Below are 14,376 nucleotides of genomic sequence, written 5' to 3'. Positions count from 1 at the left end.
CATTATGTTCTTTCCTTGGAACCATGTGAGATATGATCACTCTCTATCTAGATGCAATAGCAAGCTCAGAGACATTTCGTCACTGTTACAGAATTATCTCTAAATTGTCAGTAAATATTGATGTCATTTCAGACGTATTGTTACAGAATTCTATGTATGCATGCATGAATCCTTTCAACAGGCTCTTTGACAGCCATAAGCTTATTTTTTTCCCCAGTCACTTAAGAGAATGTGTCAGGCGTGTTGCAGAAATGCTTCTTACTTAAATGTATGGAATGTAAGGCTGAAGTCTGAGAATCAGAACCAAAGAGGTCTTACAGAGGCATGCTCATATGCTTGGAAGTCCCAGTGCAGTCAACTGTGCAACAACTGGGGGATTCTTATTTCATAATGTCCAGCTGCTCCCTGAAAATGGAAGTTTTCCTCTCCCATTAGTCTTCACTGACTTTTGCAACCATCATGTGATGAGTAAGCCAGGTTATTCTTACCATACAGAAAGCTCCCTGTAGGCGTGAGCTTTTCTTAAGAGCTAAGTAAGTGTCCCCATGCTCCTGTAAGACCAGAGGAATGCATTCCCGAGGACATCTTGTGTGCTGATGGTAGTGAAACTAGCCTCTGTGGTCACAGTTGCTGTGTGGAAATGAACTGTTTGTGAAAATGTTATTCTGACAGACGGCTTGTTTGAAATTTCTCTTAACTTGCTATCTCTCTGACGTCTGCTTGGATTATTTGGTCTACAGTGGTCCCTTGTGGAATATGACAAACAGTAGACAGAGAGAGAGACGTCTGAAGTGAATGTAAAGCTATTTTTTTTCTCACAAGACTGGCTCTGAAAGACTCTTTCCAACGCCAACAGTGGAAACACACACACACACACACACATATCTGACTTTCTCCAACTTTTGCACACTTTTTATTTATTATTTTTGATTTCTCCTCCATCTACCCATGTCCTTGATTGCCTAGCCTTTCTGCCCCCCCACCCCACCCCCATCCCCAACACACACACTTACATCATCACTGTCATCACTTCACATACATACAGCACACTGCTTGCTACAGTAAGCCTCCTCTACATACTTGCTGCACACTGCCCCCCCCCCCCACACACATACACAGCACATTGTCTTCAGGATCTTCTCCAACACACATCCTCTACATACTTACAGCACACTGCCCCCACCTACCCACACACACACACACATACACACACACACACACACACACACACAGTCACTGCTCCACTCCCCTCCCACCCACACACACATCTTCACTGTCATCACTCACATACATTACATACAGTACTCTGCTTGCAATAGTAAGTCCCTGCCCCCCACATACACAGCACATTGTCTCATGAGGAAGCTTCTCCAACACACATATTGCACACTGCCCTCTCCCCACATACACAGCACACTATCCCATCTCCCCTGTCACCTCCCCCAACACACACACCAAGACCCTGGCAGTTGGGTTAGCCCCTTGAGCCGTGGATCTGCCCAAGGTTTCTTCCTTGGTAAGGGAGTTTTCCTTGCCCCTGTTGCTCTTGGGTGCTCCTTGTTGGTGCCCCCCACCCAATCCCAATCCTCCCCACCTTTTTATGCAGCCCTTGCCACTTAATCTACTAAACCCCTCTTCTACTGCACTTTTTACCCCCCCCCCCATTAATGCACAAATAGGCTGACACCAGACATAATTTCACTGCATTTCTTACTTCCAGTAACTATATGCATGTGACAATAAACTTCCTTGTATCCTTGTATCCTTGTAACTAACCAAAGCTTTCCACGACTAATGGATCCTTTGTGTTTAGCTCATTGTTGCTTAAGTGTTCACATTAGAAGTGTGCAAAATGCGTACATGGTCAACTTGGCAATTTAACAATATACATTCACTGACAAGGGCTAAGCAACCAGTTCCAGTAGTTCTTAGGCATGTTGAGATTTTATGTGGGAGCAAATTGCCTCCCAGCATTGGTTAAGAAAAGGATTGCAATGTCATGTTACCCACTAATGCTAGACCCAGCTAGATATCTTCATTGGTGATTTTACGCCAAATTGCATAAAGTGCACTTAGGAGACATGACTCATTCAACTAAGGAAAATAAAGAACAGTGGAGTGGGCAAGTTGGTTTACTGTTTTATGTGTGACCTTACTACGCATAGAACATATCATTTTTCTTCTCTTTGAGGACCCTCAAGTGAATTTTCTCTCTCTTCTCTCCTTCCACAGAGCTGAGAGAAGGTCCTATTCCAGAGGCAACAAGAGAAGCACAGGGTAAGTTTAAGTTTGTTGAGCTCAATCGACTACAGCAGCATGAATTCGACTCCCGTCTAAGTCCTCACATCATGCATGTCATTTAGGCTATCTCATAGCCCAGCACCTGTCAGACATATTATGTGACTATGACATCGGTAGCTTTGGCAAAGACCTCGACAAGAATGCTCCCTGATCCATACATCAATCTTACTGTGTGATGGCTCATGTAGTGTGGTTGTAAAAGAGCTGGTAAAAGGACCTGATCCAAGAAGTACGCCTGAAAACCCCAGAAAAGTCAGACCCACTCTCTGACTTGCATGGAGAGCAACACATGGGGGTTGTATAGAGTATGTAAATAAGTGGTAAGATGATCCTTTTATTTCCTTCCCTTTATCACAAAACAAGCAATAATCAGATCCACTAGCTGTGTTAATTGTAGTCTGTCCCCCCCCCCAGTTGTATTTAAGATTAACATCTTATTCTTAACATCATATTCTCAGGAAATGTTCTGCTGATTTCCTCGTGCCGTTGTTTACACTGGTTACCTGGATCGGTATATTTGGGATATATATTTTAGGAGAGCTGCTTTTAGGAGCATTCCCTGAAACAACAGTGCCTTCATTGAATGCCTCTACTCGAGAGACACTCTTGAATTAAATGACAAGTTGTTTCCATGACTACAGTGGTATTACACCCACGCCCCCCATCATGTGATGGCCTGATGCTTCCATAATTGTATCATTCTGTGCGGGGGACTTTATTCCTGCATGGCAACACTTCCGTTATCTCCTCTTCACTGAGGACCTGGAGGCCTTATGATGTCATCTTTGAGTCTGTGACCTCTGAACTTCTGTTGAGCCTCTCTACAAGAAAAGAGTAGCATTTCTTTACTTGGTGACATTCCAATACAGGCCTATTTTCTGCTATGTAAATTACTTACATATATTTATGTTCAGTGAGATTTGTTGGGACAGTGTATTATCTGCTCTGGCATTTAGAGAAAAAGGGGTGAGTGATTTGTTGATGAAATGTCAGCTGTAGAGCTCACTGAAAAGGATATAGAGTACAGGATGTAAGACTGTGAATCTCTCACTATTAGCCTGTATCTTGTCTAATCACCCATCTTAAGGACTCTGCAGTTGTCTAAAAAAGACATGCCATCCTTCCCTGCTCACAGCAAAGAAACGTGTTAAAAGAGATCATATTCCTGTTGTTTTTAATCTAGATGTCATTAGGTATTCTAGACATGTGCTAATAGTTTCAGAAGCAGATGGGTTGACCTGGATGGTAAGCTTGGGAATGGCTGCATATTTTCCCCTCTCCTCATTGTAGCCCCTTCAGCCGTAACGCCACTGTCCACCTTCACTCCTGCATGTGCCACTTTGTTTTTGCACTTTTCTTTGCTTCTGTTCCATAAAGTCAGGATCCATCACAAGCATGCCTGCACCTCCAGCTTAGGTCACACCTCAGGTTAGAGGAGTTTGTGTTGTGGCAGGCTTGCCTAAGCCAGACAAGGCTCAGTCACTAGTTCCTCCTTGGAGGTGCACTGGTAAAAGATGTGTCAGTAATCTCCATATCCCCTGTCTGACCTGTGGCTGCAGAATGCATGGTCCGGTGGCATGGGGTGAACAGGGCCATTGTTTCGGACATACTGGAACACTGTCATGGAGAGATCAGCGCAGAGCGTAGGCCTAGTCAGAGAGATATTAGAAGGCTGACTCTTTGGTCACAGGGATTGTAAGCCTAGCCATTGCCATGGTGAGTTGATAGGCAGTTGGTATTTACTTCATAAGTGAAATGCCAGCATTGCCTTTATCAATATCCATGTATCTCATCATTGGCCCAGCGCCTGTCCTTGTATCTAACACAGGTTTGTCAAACCTGCTCCTTCAGACTGACTTTTGGCTCTTCTACCTCATTACCTCTGAGCTGTTTATCACTATTTAACCGTAATGGTGACATGTGGGATTTGGAGTAAAACGGTAAAGTTGAACTGTTAATCTACTCCCTGGTGACCTAGTAACAAATGTATTCCACAGCTTCAGTGTGAAGACAAAGCACAAGATTACTGTGTTTGAGAAATGAGAGTGGGAACTTCCCTCCTCTCATTTATGACTTTAATATCAGAGTAAGCCCTTGTCCTGTTGGTGTCCCAGACTTTGATATCAGAGTAAGCCCTTGTCCTGTTGGTGTCCCAGAATTTCTCTCAGGATTGTTAAGAATCCTGTGAGGCTATTTAACATAAGCCAGAAGTGGTTCCGAGTGGTTTTTAATGGTGATATGATTTTAAGAATTTACTGGTTGCTTCAGGTTGTTCAGCAAATGCCGTTGCCTAGTAGTTTTGCTAGCTAAGCTAACTACTAAATGTCAGAGTTCCATTTGCATGAAATGATAGCTAGTTATCTGGCTGACCTTACTCTCCTCAATTTGACCAATTAATTTTAATAGGGAAAGATCTAAGCCCTCATGGTGCTTGCACAGTTTGACAGTTTCCTCAGTGACCCATTGTGCTCTTGTGAACTTTCAACTCATTAGCAAGTCTGTATTTGCCAGTTTAATTTTCTAGTCTAGATGCATCATATAAGAAGTTTGTGAATCTAACACTGGGATCCAATATAATTGTTGTTAACTCTAGTTAGCTAATATTACAGCATGTTGCACTAAATTAAATTAGAACTTGGTGTGAGTAGGGGTGCATCTCAGTTGTGCTGTCCCAGACATCCAACAGTAATGGAATTCAGTCAACCCTAGGCAGAAGATTTTAACATGGTCTGCGATATGCACAGTTCGTGGTCTGCGATATGCACAGTTCATGGTCTGCGAAATGGGCTGCGATATGCACAGCTCATGACTGGCCCATTAAAGTCCATTCCAGAAATTATTTTTGATCTGGATTTGCATGTTTGATTGTATTTGTTCATTTGAATGACTACAAAGTGACCGCATTAAAACCAAGGTCTTTGGGGGAGACCAGAGCCTCTGTTGGCATTGAATGAGATCACTAAACTTGCTATGCTGGAGTCCGAACTGTTTGCTCTTGGCCTGAACAGATCAGGAGACCACAGGCGTAGGGTGATTAGAGATCCCTTCATAATTATGCTCCGTGGCCCGCTGTTCCCCTCTCCTGGCACCCGCCTCCCTGCTCTGGCCGGGAAATGAGATCTAATTATTGCTCCGAGAGCACAAAGAAACCCCACAATGGCGCTTACAAGCGTTTCATTTTTTTTAAAACGCTGAACGTTTTTGCATTGTTGTTTGATGCGCTCTGTGCTCCGGCATTTGGTTTCGTCTCTCACACAGCTGCTGATAGCTCCCCAAGCTCCTGACTGTCAGAGATGCCTCAGCAGACAGACTCCGCGCCGAAAGCTGCCTGCCCACCTGAAATGCTTATTTTTATACCACGGTCCTGCAGCCTGCTGCGTAGAAACCGGAACCCAAATCAGTCCTCGAGTGAGGATGATCTTGACGGAGGGCAGAAATGGCAGGGCGAGAAATCTGGGCCCAGCTTGTGCTTGTGTGACGTTCAGCTCCTGGGCAGGCTTGCTGGCGGTCTTGGCTAATCTGAGCCAGTGTGGAGAGGGGTGGGGTGGCGTTTGTTTGTCTGGAGCGATAGCCGCACAGATGTGCAGGGGGTGAGCTCTTTAGCCTCCTCTGGATGTTCAGTTCTGCCACCACACACACAGACACACACACACACACACACACACACACACACACACACACACACACACACACACAGACACGCACACACACACACACACACACACACACACACACACACGCCTCTGCATGACTCATTAGCTTCCGTGTCCTTTAGGTCCTCGTTTGCCTGTCAGTCACTCTGAACTCCTTGTAGACAAGAGAGCAAAGCTCCAACACTTGTGATTGGGAACCCTGTCAGTCACGCTGAACTCCTTCTAGACAAGAGAGCAAAGCTCCAACACTTGTGATTGGGATCCCTGTCAGTCACGCTGAACTCCTTCTAGACAAGAGAGCAAAGCTCCAAAACTTGTGATTGGGAACCCTGTCAGTCACGCTGAACTCCTTCTAGACAAGAGAGCAAAGCTCCAACACTTGTGATTGGGATCCCTGTCAGTCACGCTGAACTCCTTCTAGACAAGAGAGCAAAGCTCCAAAACTTGTGATTGGGATCCCTGTCAGTCACGCTGAACTCCTTCTAGACAAGAGAGCAAAGCTCCAAAACTTGTGATTGGGAACCCTGTCAGTCACGCTGAACTCCTTCTAGACAAGAGAGCAAAGCTCCAACACTTGTGATTGGGATCCCTGTCAGTCACGCTGAACTCCTTCTAGACAAGAGAGCAAAGCTCCAACACTTGTGATTGGGATCCCTGTCAGTCACGCTGAACTCCTTCTAGACAAGAGAGCAAAGCTCCAACACTTGTGATTGGGATCCCTTCCTTCACACACCCCACCTCTTTCTCCAGCACTTGATTTAATTTGCAGCCTGCATTGTTTGCTCAAGCACAATTGAGTCTGCACAGGTTGTTGAATAGATATTTTCCATTTAGACATCAGTGTGAACAGTATAGATAGATAGATACTTTATTGATCCTCAAGGGGAAATTCAAGGGTCTCAGTAGCATACAGACATAACACACAACATGCACTTACAGCAGAAATGGTAAACATTTAAACTAAACTCCACTGTACAATAAAGACCGTAGAAGATAAGACGGATAAGAAAACTAACAAAACTAAATACTAAATACACTATACAAGTTAAATTAAAGTCCAATGTGCTTGAGGGTGATCAAGCATAAGACGCTTGTAGTGACAGGGCCGGGACTGGTGAGGGGCAAAAGGGAGTGAGTGTCATGGTGAAGGTGCAAACAGTAGTCCAACCATAGTCCTTAGTTATGTGTGCCTGGCAAGGTGCTCAAGAGAGTGAAGGTGCAAAAAGTAGTCCAACATTAGTCCAACAGTGCAAGAGTAAGGTCTAGAGACCAGCATAAATAATATAGACAAATAGGAGAGTAAAGTGTAATGTAGACAAGGTAAAATAAAAAACTATTTCAGTGCAAGAACAGGTTGAGGTAATAGGGTTATAGCCATTTATTCATTCAGTATTGTATCAGAAGCCTGACCGCAGCCATTGATCATGTGTGCTAATATAGCATGAAAAACAGTGTAGCAGTAAAACAGTAGTGAAAACATTAGGCTGTGTACAATAGTAAAACAGTAGTAAGCAGTAGTGGGCAGTCAATTACTCAAAAAACATGGACATGGAGAGGTTCTGGTATCAGTTCTGGTATGTCTGTGTACAGATGCCTTAGCCCTGCTGTGCTGTGGTTAAAGCCTCTGGTTTGTCATGTTGTGGGAAGGACCTATGGATCTCTGTCATTAAGGGTGTTTGTGCTGCAGTTTCTAGGTGACGAGGAGGCAATAGGTCGGAGGAGACTGACCTTTGGCATTCTGAAAGGTGGAGAGTTCTCGCAAACCATCCCAACCCTTTTCTCCCTCTGGGTTGAGCTATAAATAGGGCGTTTTTCTTTTCTCGTCTGTGTGTATGTGTGTGTGTACGTGTGTGTTTGTGTGTTTGTGGGCCATGAAGACGGGCTGAAGGGTCGTGTGATCAGTTTGAAACTGATGCTGTAAATCGGGACAGGAGTAAGGCTGCATACTCCGTGGGCTCAGCTGTTGAACTGCTCTTGTAAACTCACACCCTGACTGTTATGTGTGAGCACTACTAAAACATGGCCAAAAAAGTGTGTGTGTGTGTGTGCTCTTGTATGTGTGTATTAGGGGTGCCAATCTGATATTAAGATCGGATATAGGCTAGGCCCCAAAAATTGGGCAGATCCATGGGTCGATCCGTTTACTTCAATTTCAAGGACTGAGCCATAATGCGCCAATTTACACGTTTATGCGTGATATTCAACGCAAAACACTCTAACCAAATACAATGTCATTTTAATTTCTTATCTGTATAAACTTTGCCTGAGGTATGCAGCTTATTAATTCAACAATGGTGTGGGATCGATAACGGGTATCTACCGATAGACAAAGCCTAGGCATCGGTATTGGTATCAACCGATAGACAAAGCCTAGGCATCGGTATTGGTATCAACCGATAGACAAAGCCTTGGTATTGGTATCAACCGATAGACAAAGCCTAGGCATCGGTATTGGAATGGAGACCGATAGACAAAGCCTAGGCATCGGTATTGGAATGGAGACCGATAGACAAAGCCTAGGCATCGGTATTGGTATCAACCGATAGACAAAGGCTAGGCATTGGTATTGGTATGGAGACCGATAGACAAAGCCTAGGCATCGGTATTGGTATCAACCGATAGACAAAGCCTAGGCATCGGTATTGGTATGGAGACCGATAGACAAAGCCTAGGCATCGGTATTGGTATGGAGACCGATAGACAAAGCCTAGGCATCGGTATTGGTATGGAGACCGATAGACAAAGCCTAGGCATCGGTATTGGAATGGAGACCGATAGACAAAGCCTAGGCATCGGTATTGTTATGGAGACTGAGAACGTCGGATCGGTGCATCCCTAGTGTGTGTGTGCAGAAGATGTGTACAGTATTTACATTGTTGAGTTGAGTCACCTGACCGCTTGGCTTTCGACATACCAACACTCCCTCCTGGTTCCCAGACAAGTAGAGCACTGTAACCCTAGTAGGAAGGCCTGGAAAAGCTGTGCCTCATTCAACTTTAATACTGCAAACTGCCTGACCTGCTTGTTGTTGTGTGTGTGTGTGTGTGTGTGTGTGTGTGTCCGCCCCACTCAGAAAGGCAGTGTTGTTTTTGCCTCAGCACAATTGTTTGTGCTTGTTTGCACTCCCTGGTGCACTGTTAACTGGGCTACTTTGGACCAGATCTTTCCCCCCCCATCCGCTTTACTACTGCAGTGAAATTCTCAGGGCTGCTGCTGCTGCAATACAGAACGGCACATCACATTTCATTCAGGTCTAATAGTGTTTTGTGATGCGCACATTAATTGCAGAGATATTTCAGCTTCATATACCTTTTCCTCAGGTAGAGCTTTATGGCTGTCCATGTAAGACATCTATTCATGCCTCTCTTTTTTTATAACTGGAATTGTTCTGTAGGCTCTGTATGTAATTTTTCTGCCCTATGATTTGTGGGTCGGTAGAGAGAGAACATAATGCAGTTCCCTGTGATGGCGACGTTATCCCTGAATCCTAGTGTTTCTGCAGATCTATACAGCATGCCCATTTGCACTCACAGCTGTACCTAGTCAGCTAGGATAGGTCTATTACCTAGTAGGCTGGGATAGGTCTTGTTCCGTTTGTGACGTTTAGTAACTTGCTTAACTTATTGCTTCACTGAGGTGGTCAGCACTTGGCATGGTGTTTGAGCATGTAGAGAAAACTGGAGAGGTGAGCCCGTGGTTTTGATGTCAAACAGGACACCAATAGGACACCAAACACGATGGGGTTGGACAGTAGAGGCCGTGACTCAGAAAGAGGCCTCAGATTCTTTTGTCATCTGGGAAGTGAAGTGAAGTGTGTGTGTGTGTGTGTGTGTGTGTGTGTGAGAGCGTGTGTGTGTGAGGTGGGAATTGGTGGGTGTTTATGCGTGGGATGTGATGCCCATTGCGTGTGCTGCAGTAGAAGGTTGAAGTAGTGAACTTTGCTCTGCATTGTACACTGTTTGCTATACCATCTGAGACTTGCCAGAAGTGTTTGTGTTGACTGTAAAACACATTGCAACATGAACATGCTGTTGTATGTTATGTAAATAAGTCCCTGCAGTTTTGATGGGGAGAGGTTTGTGTCTTGAAAAAGCAGGGAGGAGGACTGCACAACCAAGTTGAGGTGCTGGCCAGGAGGTAATCAACTTCAAGACAGAGCTCTTTTTATATTTCTTAAAGACCGATGTTTCAGCCTTTATTAAGGTTCCATCAAGAACACATACATGACCACAGATGGTCAAACTGTATGAATGTAGAAGAAAGAAGCACTTGCGGGAAGCTGAGAATGCACAGTGAGCATTCTAAATAGGATGTGGTTTATCTGAAGATCCCTTGTCTGATTAGGGGGTGACCGGGCCGCGTCTCCAGACCTCATATTTCACTGCTGTCATTGTGGACTGGACATTAATTTGGGCTAGGGGGCGTCCGGGCACGTTGGTTAAAAATGATAGTGGCAGGGATCAATAGACACGGTGCAGCCACTCCCTATCGGTCAGTGTTTTTGATGGCTGTAAATCTGTTGGACTGCGCAGGACTCTCAATGTGGAGGTTTCAGGCTGCATCCTAATCCCCCTGAAAACTGAGCCTGCGTGTCGTTGCCCGTGTGTGTGTGTGTGTGTGTGTGTGTGTGTGTGTGTGTGTGTTTCTTTCTGTCCCTCCCCAGGGGCATTAGTCAAGCCTGTATCTCAATTGTTCTTGTTCCTTTGTCATTAATCAGCTCTTAGTCACGGTCGCTCTTCTGCCCTTCTGTGCTGTTGCCTGCATGAGTTTATACCCCGTGCCATCGCCCCATCATCTCCTCTTTTCTCTTGTGCTTCATCTTCCCTTCATCCTCCCTCTCTCCATCTCTCACTCCGTCTCCCGTGTGTGTGTGTGTGTGTTTTGTGTTTATGTTATGTTATGTTATGTGATGTGTTGTGTTGTGTTGTGTGTTTTGTCCATCGTCTGATGTGTGCGTCCTGTACCTGTTCTGTGTGTGTTTTCCCTGTAGTGATTGTCAAAGGCACTGGATGGATAGCGTGGAGGCTGAAACCCTGTACCTGTCCGCGGAGCAGCATGGGCAGCATGAGTGCGAGCTGCCCCTCTCTGCCCTGGAGGCTGCCGCCTCGGGCGGGTAAGAGCACACCCCCACCTAGCTCTTCTATTCTCTGCTCGACTCCACTCCTCCGTCTCTGCCAAGGCGAACTCGCAATCTCATCATCTTCCTCTCTTTGGCCCTCTGTCAGTGAATACACTCGTCTGTGCCAACATACACACACACACACACACACACACACACACACACACACACACACACACACACACAGTCAGTCTATTCTAAGAGAGTTACACACTCGTATGCGTGCCTGCGAGGAACCTGTTGAGTTTTGTGTGGGTCAGACGATACCAGCGGACTTAACTAAAGCTTCCGCTTGCCCATTTCAATTACTGAGGTTCTTTACCAACATTGGTTATCAGTCTTCACCAACATTGATTACCTTCTTATATTAAGACTGGGACTGATTATTAAATAACTCCTGTAGAAATCTGGTATTAGTCAGATTTAATATGAGACATATAAATAATGATGGTGTCTATAAGCCTAGTCAAATGTAATGGATGTTTGACAGAACTCTGCTTAGACCATTTCCCAGATTAGATAGAACTAGCTCATAATCATCACTTAGCCTGCTTAGCATGATACAATGTCATCTAATTTCACAGACACAGACAGGCTATTATTATTATTTTTTTTTTTTAAGAATTATAAGTGTACTCCCTTTGAAATATATGCCTCTTTCTGTGTTTTGTACCAGCTCACGGTCTGCCTCCTACACTCGTGGCTGTTTTTTGTTCCTGAATGTTTGAAATGGTCCTATAATGGATGTGCTCGTTGTAATGAAGCACACATCAGTGCATCACCATAATGCCAAAGTGTATCTAAACATAGTCATGTCAGGGCTGGACGACATGGCTAGAAAGCGCTGATCTCGATACGTTGTGCAGAAATGGTGATATACGATATGATGTGATGTAGTGAAATCTTATGAAGTAAAATACAGTTACACAAAGTTAACACCTCATACTGTCATACATCTTAATACCGTAGTTGTGTTCAGTTCAAAACAAAACAAAAACAAATTGCACAGTGCGCATTTTCTGCTGAGTGCAATTTGTTTTTGTTTTGTTTTTAATTGAACACAACTAAGATGTATGACAGTATGAGGTGTTAACTTTGTGTAACTGTATTTTAATACCGTAGTGAAATCTTACGAAGTATCACATGCACCTTTTTGTGCCGGGTTTTTCCTGCATAGAGATTTGCGAGGTGGCCGCCTCAATAAAATTTCCTTCTGCCTCCCAACAAATTTCTTATTGTTTTCATTATTTTGTCATGGCATTAATACTGCCATGTTAATATGAGCATTTTTTCTAGTGATATTTGTATGAAATTAAGCAGCTGTGAATATTGGCATCCCCAAGTTGTATGTTAATACGTGATTGAATGATAGCAGTTGTTCACATTGATTGTCCTTTTTCTGTCCTGACTTCCTGCTGCTGTTACACTGTCAGGGAGATCAGAAGGACTATGTCGTGTCCCAGCATGTAGGAAAGCCCTCCTTAGAGACGCCTGTGGAAAAGTCTTGCATTATGTGTGTGATAAATCTTGAAATTCAGTACCTGATCGTTGGGGGGGGGGTCTTGCTTAGTCATGTAACAGCTTTGACGGCACGTGTTGGGATCTTCTGTTAAAGTGAGGTGGCATTACTTTTTCCAAAGTATTCAAATCCAATTCAGTATCAGCTGAAATGCCATGTGTAACTTTTGAGAAGTTTTTTTGAGCACATTTTTTTTTTTGTACATTTGTGTTTTGTGAAACCTCAGCTTAGGTTAGAAGGAGAGTCAAAACTAGCCTCTGTCACAAACATGGATGAAGATGATAATTTTTTGAGTGATTAAAGTTATGATTAAATGGAAACTAGCTTTGTGTGTAGTCATGTGAAGAATCTTCTGTGGTGTTCTCATCATACCACCGTAACCATAGTTTCATACAGTAATTGTTACTTTTTGCAGATTGGTGGACATTGTCCAAAGCTGTAAATCTTAAATAAATATTATAGACAGTGCTTTAACATTTAAATATTATAGACATTGTTTTAGCAATTTACATATGAAGTTTGATGTCAATCATTTACACACATAATGCTGGACACCATGAAGATGAGGGGGGTGTTGTAGAGTACTGCTTTGAAAAGAACATGGCTCATACCTGCCATCAGTTAACTTACACATTTTGCAGTTTACAGACTACCGTCTACTACAGGCTTGCATCTGTGTTCCTTTCTGCCCAGAAGAGCTTTGGCATGTATGAGAGTGACTTTGTAAATGCCAGACATGTGAATATTGATGCTATTTTGATCTGTACTAGTTGTGATGCCAGTTGACACAGACACATGCTAGTTGTGAGCCGTGACATGCTGATGTAACTCCAGGGGGACGGGTTTGTTGCAAAGGTCGGCCCCAAAGCTGTTTGTGTTTATCTTGTGGTGCTTTTATTTTCTCTCTGGCAAAAAAAACACACATGGGGCACATGACTTCCGCTGGCCACTCCCACCCCATCCTACCCTACTGACTGCACCCCCCACCCCCACCCCATCCTACCCTACTGACTGCACCCCCCACCCCTTCACTCTCCCCATGACAACAGTGTAAACCGGGCTCTGCGCCGGAACTTGATTTTGTCAGGAGGCGGGGGTGTTGTGGGTGCTTTATTGAGAGGGTTGTTGAGAGGACCGGAGAGAGGGGGGGCAGTTGGGTGTGTATGGAGGCAGGGATTAGCAGCCCGCGCCCCTGGTCCATTCACCGCGTCCCGTCAGCGACTCTTATCAGCATGGATCTGACACGGCGTTTATCTGACGCGGCAGCCCGTTCTGCTGGGCTAGGAGAAACGCACACAAAAAAAAGCCCCTGGCCATCAGCACTTTCCTTTGTGTGCCCCGGGGCCACTGCATTTAGTGGCCTGACTCGCTCCCAGCCTAATCCACACCCAGGGTGTATGCCGCTTTGCCGTCACTGTGAAGGGCCTTTTTTTAATGTGTGTGTACGTGTGTTGTGTTCCACCACAGTGCCAGCTTTTTTACGGCATCGTCTCTCTCCTCCTCTCCCTCTAAACTCTCGTCTTTTTAAAAAATAAAAACTCCTCTAGGTGTTTTTTTTTTTATTCTCTCCCACAGCACGAAAGCTTTTTTCCAGGTGCATCTTTGTTTGTTTTGGCTTGTTGTTTTTTTCCCGGGGGTGTTTATCTTTTCTCCTGACCTGGCCTCGATGAGGCGTCCACCCGGCCAGCAAGCCCAGCCTCTCCTGCGTAGCGCCCCACAGGTGGTGACCCCAACAGGGAAGGTGACAGTGGCCTGCAAGCGACCGAGCTGACTGCTGTGGCAGA

General features: G+C 44.7%; 1 protein-coding gene across 10 annotated transcripts in view; it reads left to right on the top strand.

Moving 5' to 3' along the window:
- Positions 1-14,376, top strand: part of celf1 (cugbp, Elav-like family member 1) — a 40,109-nt gene that overhangs the window by 1,549 nt on the left and 24,184 nt on the right. For 9 of the 10 annotated variants that reach the window (XR_007195622.1, XM_048262564.1, XM_048262565.1 and 6 more), the window contains exons 2-3: positions 2,233-2,277; positions 10,945-11,067. Coding sequence is in view for 8 of the 10 variants with exons in the window: in XM_048262564.1 (XP_048118521.1) it covers positions 10,964-11,067 (104 nt within the window). In the remaining 2 variants the exon portion in view is untranslated. The remainder of the gene's footprint in view (positions 1-2,232; positions 2,278-10,944; positions 11,068-14,376) is intronic. The other variant, XM_048262562.1, reaches the window with a different exon arrangement.

The sequence above is a fragment of the Alosa alosa genome, chromosome 14, assembly GCF_017589495.1.
Source record: "Alosa alosa isolate M-15738 ecotype Scorff River chromosome 14, AALO_Geno_1.1, whole genome shotgun sequence".
In the NCBI taxonomy this organism is placed as follows: Eukaryota; Metazoa; Chordata; class Actinopteri; order Clupeiformes; family Clupeidae; genus Alosa; species Alosa alosa.
Note: the sequence above shows the minus strand (reverse complement) of the source record. Positions and strands in the feature narration are given on the sequence as shown.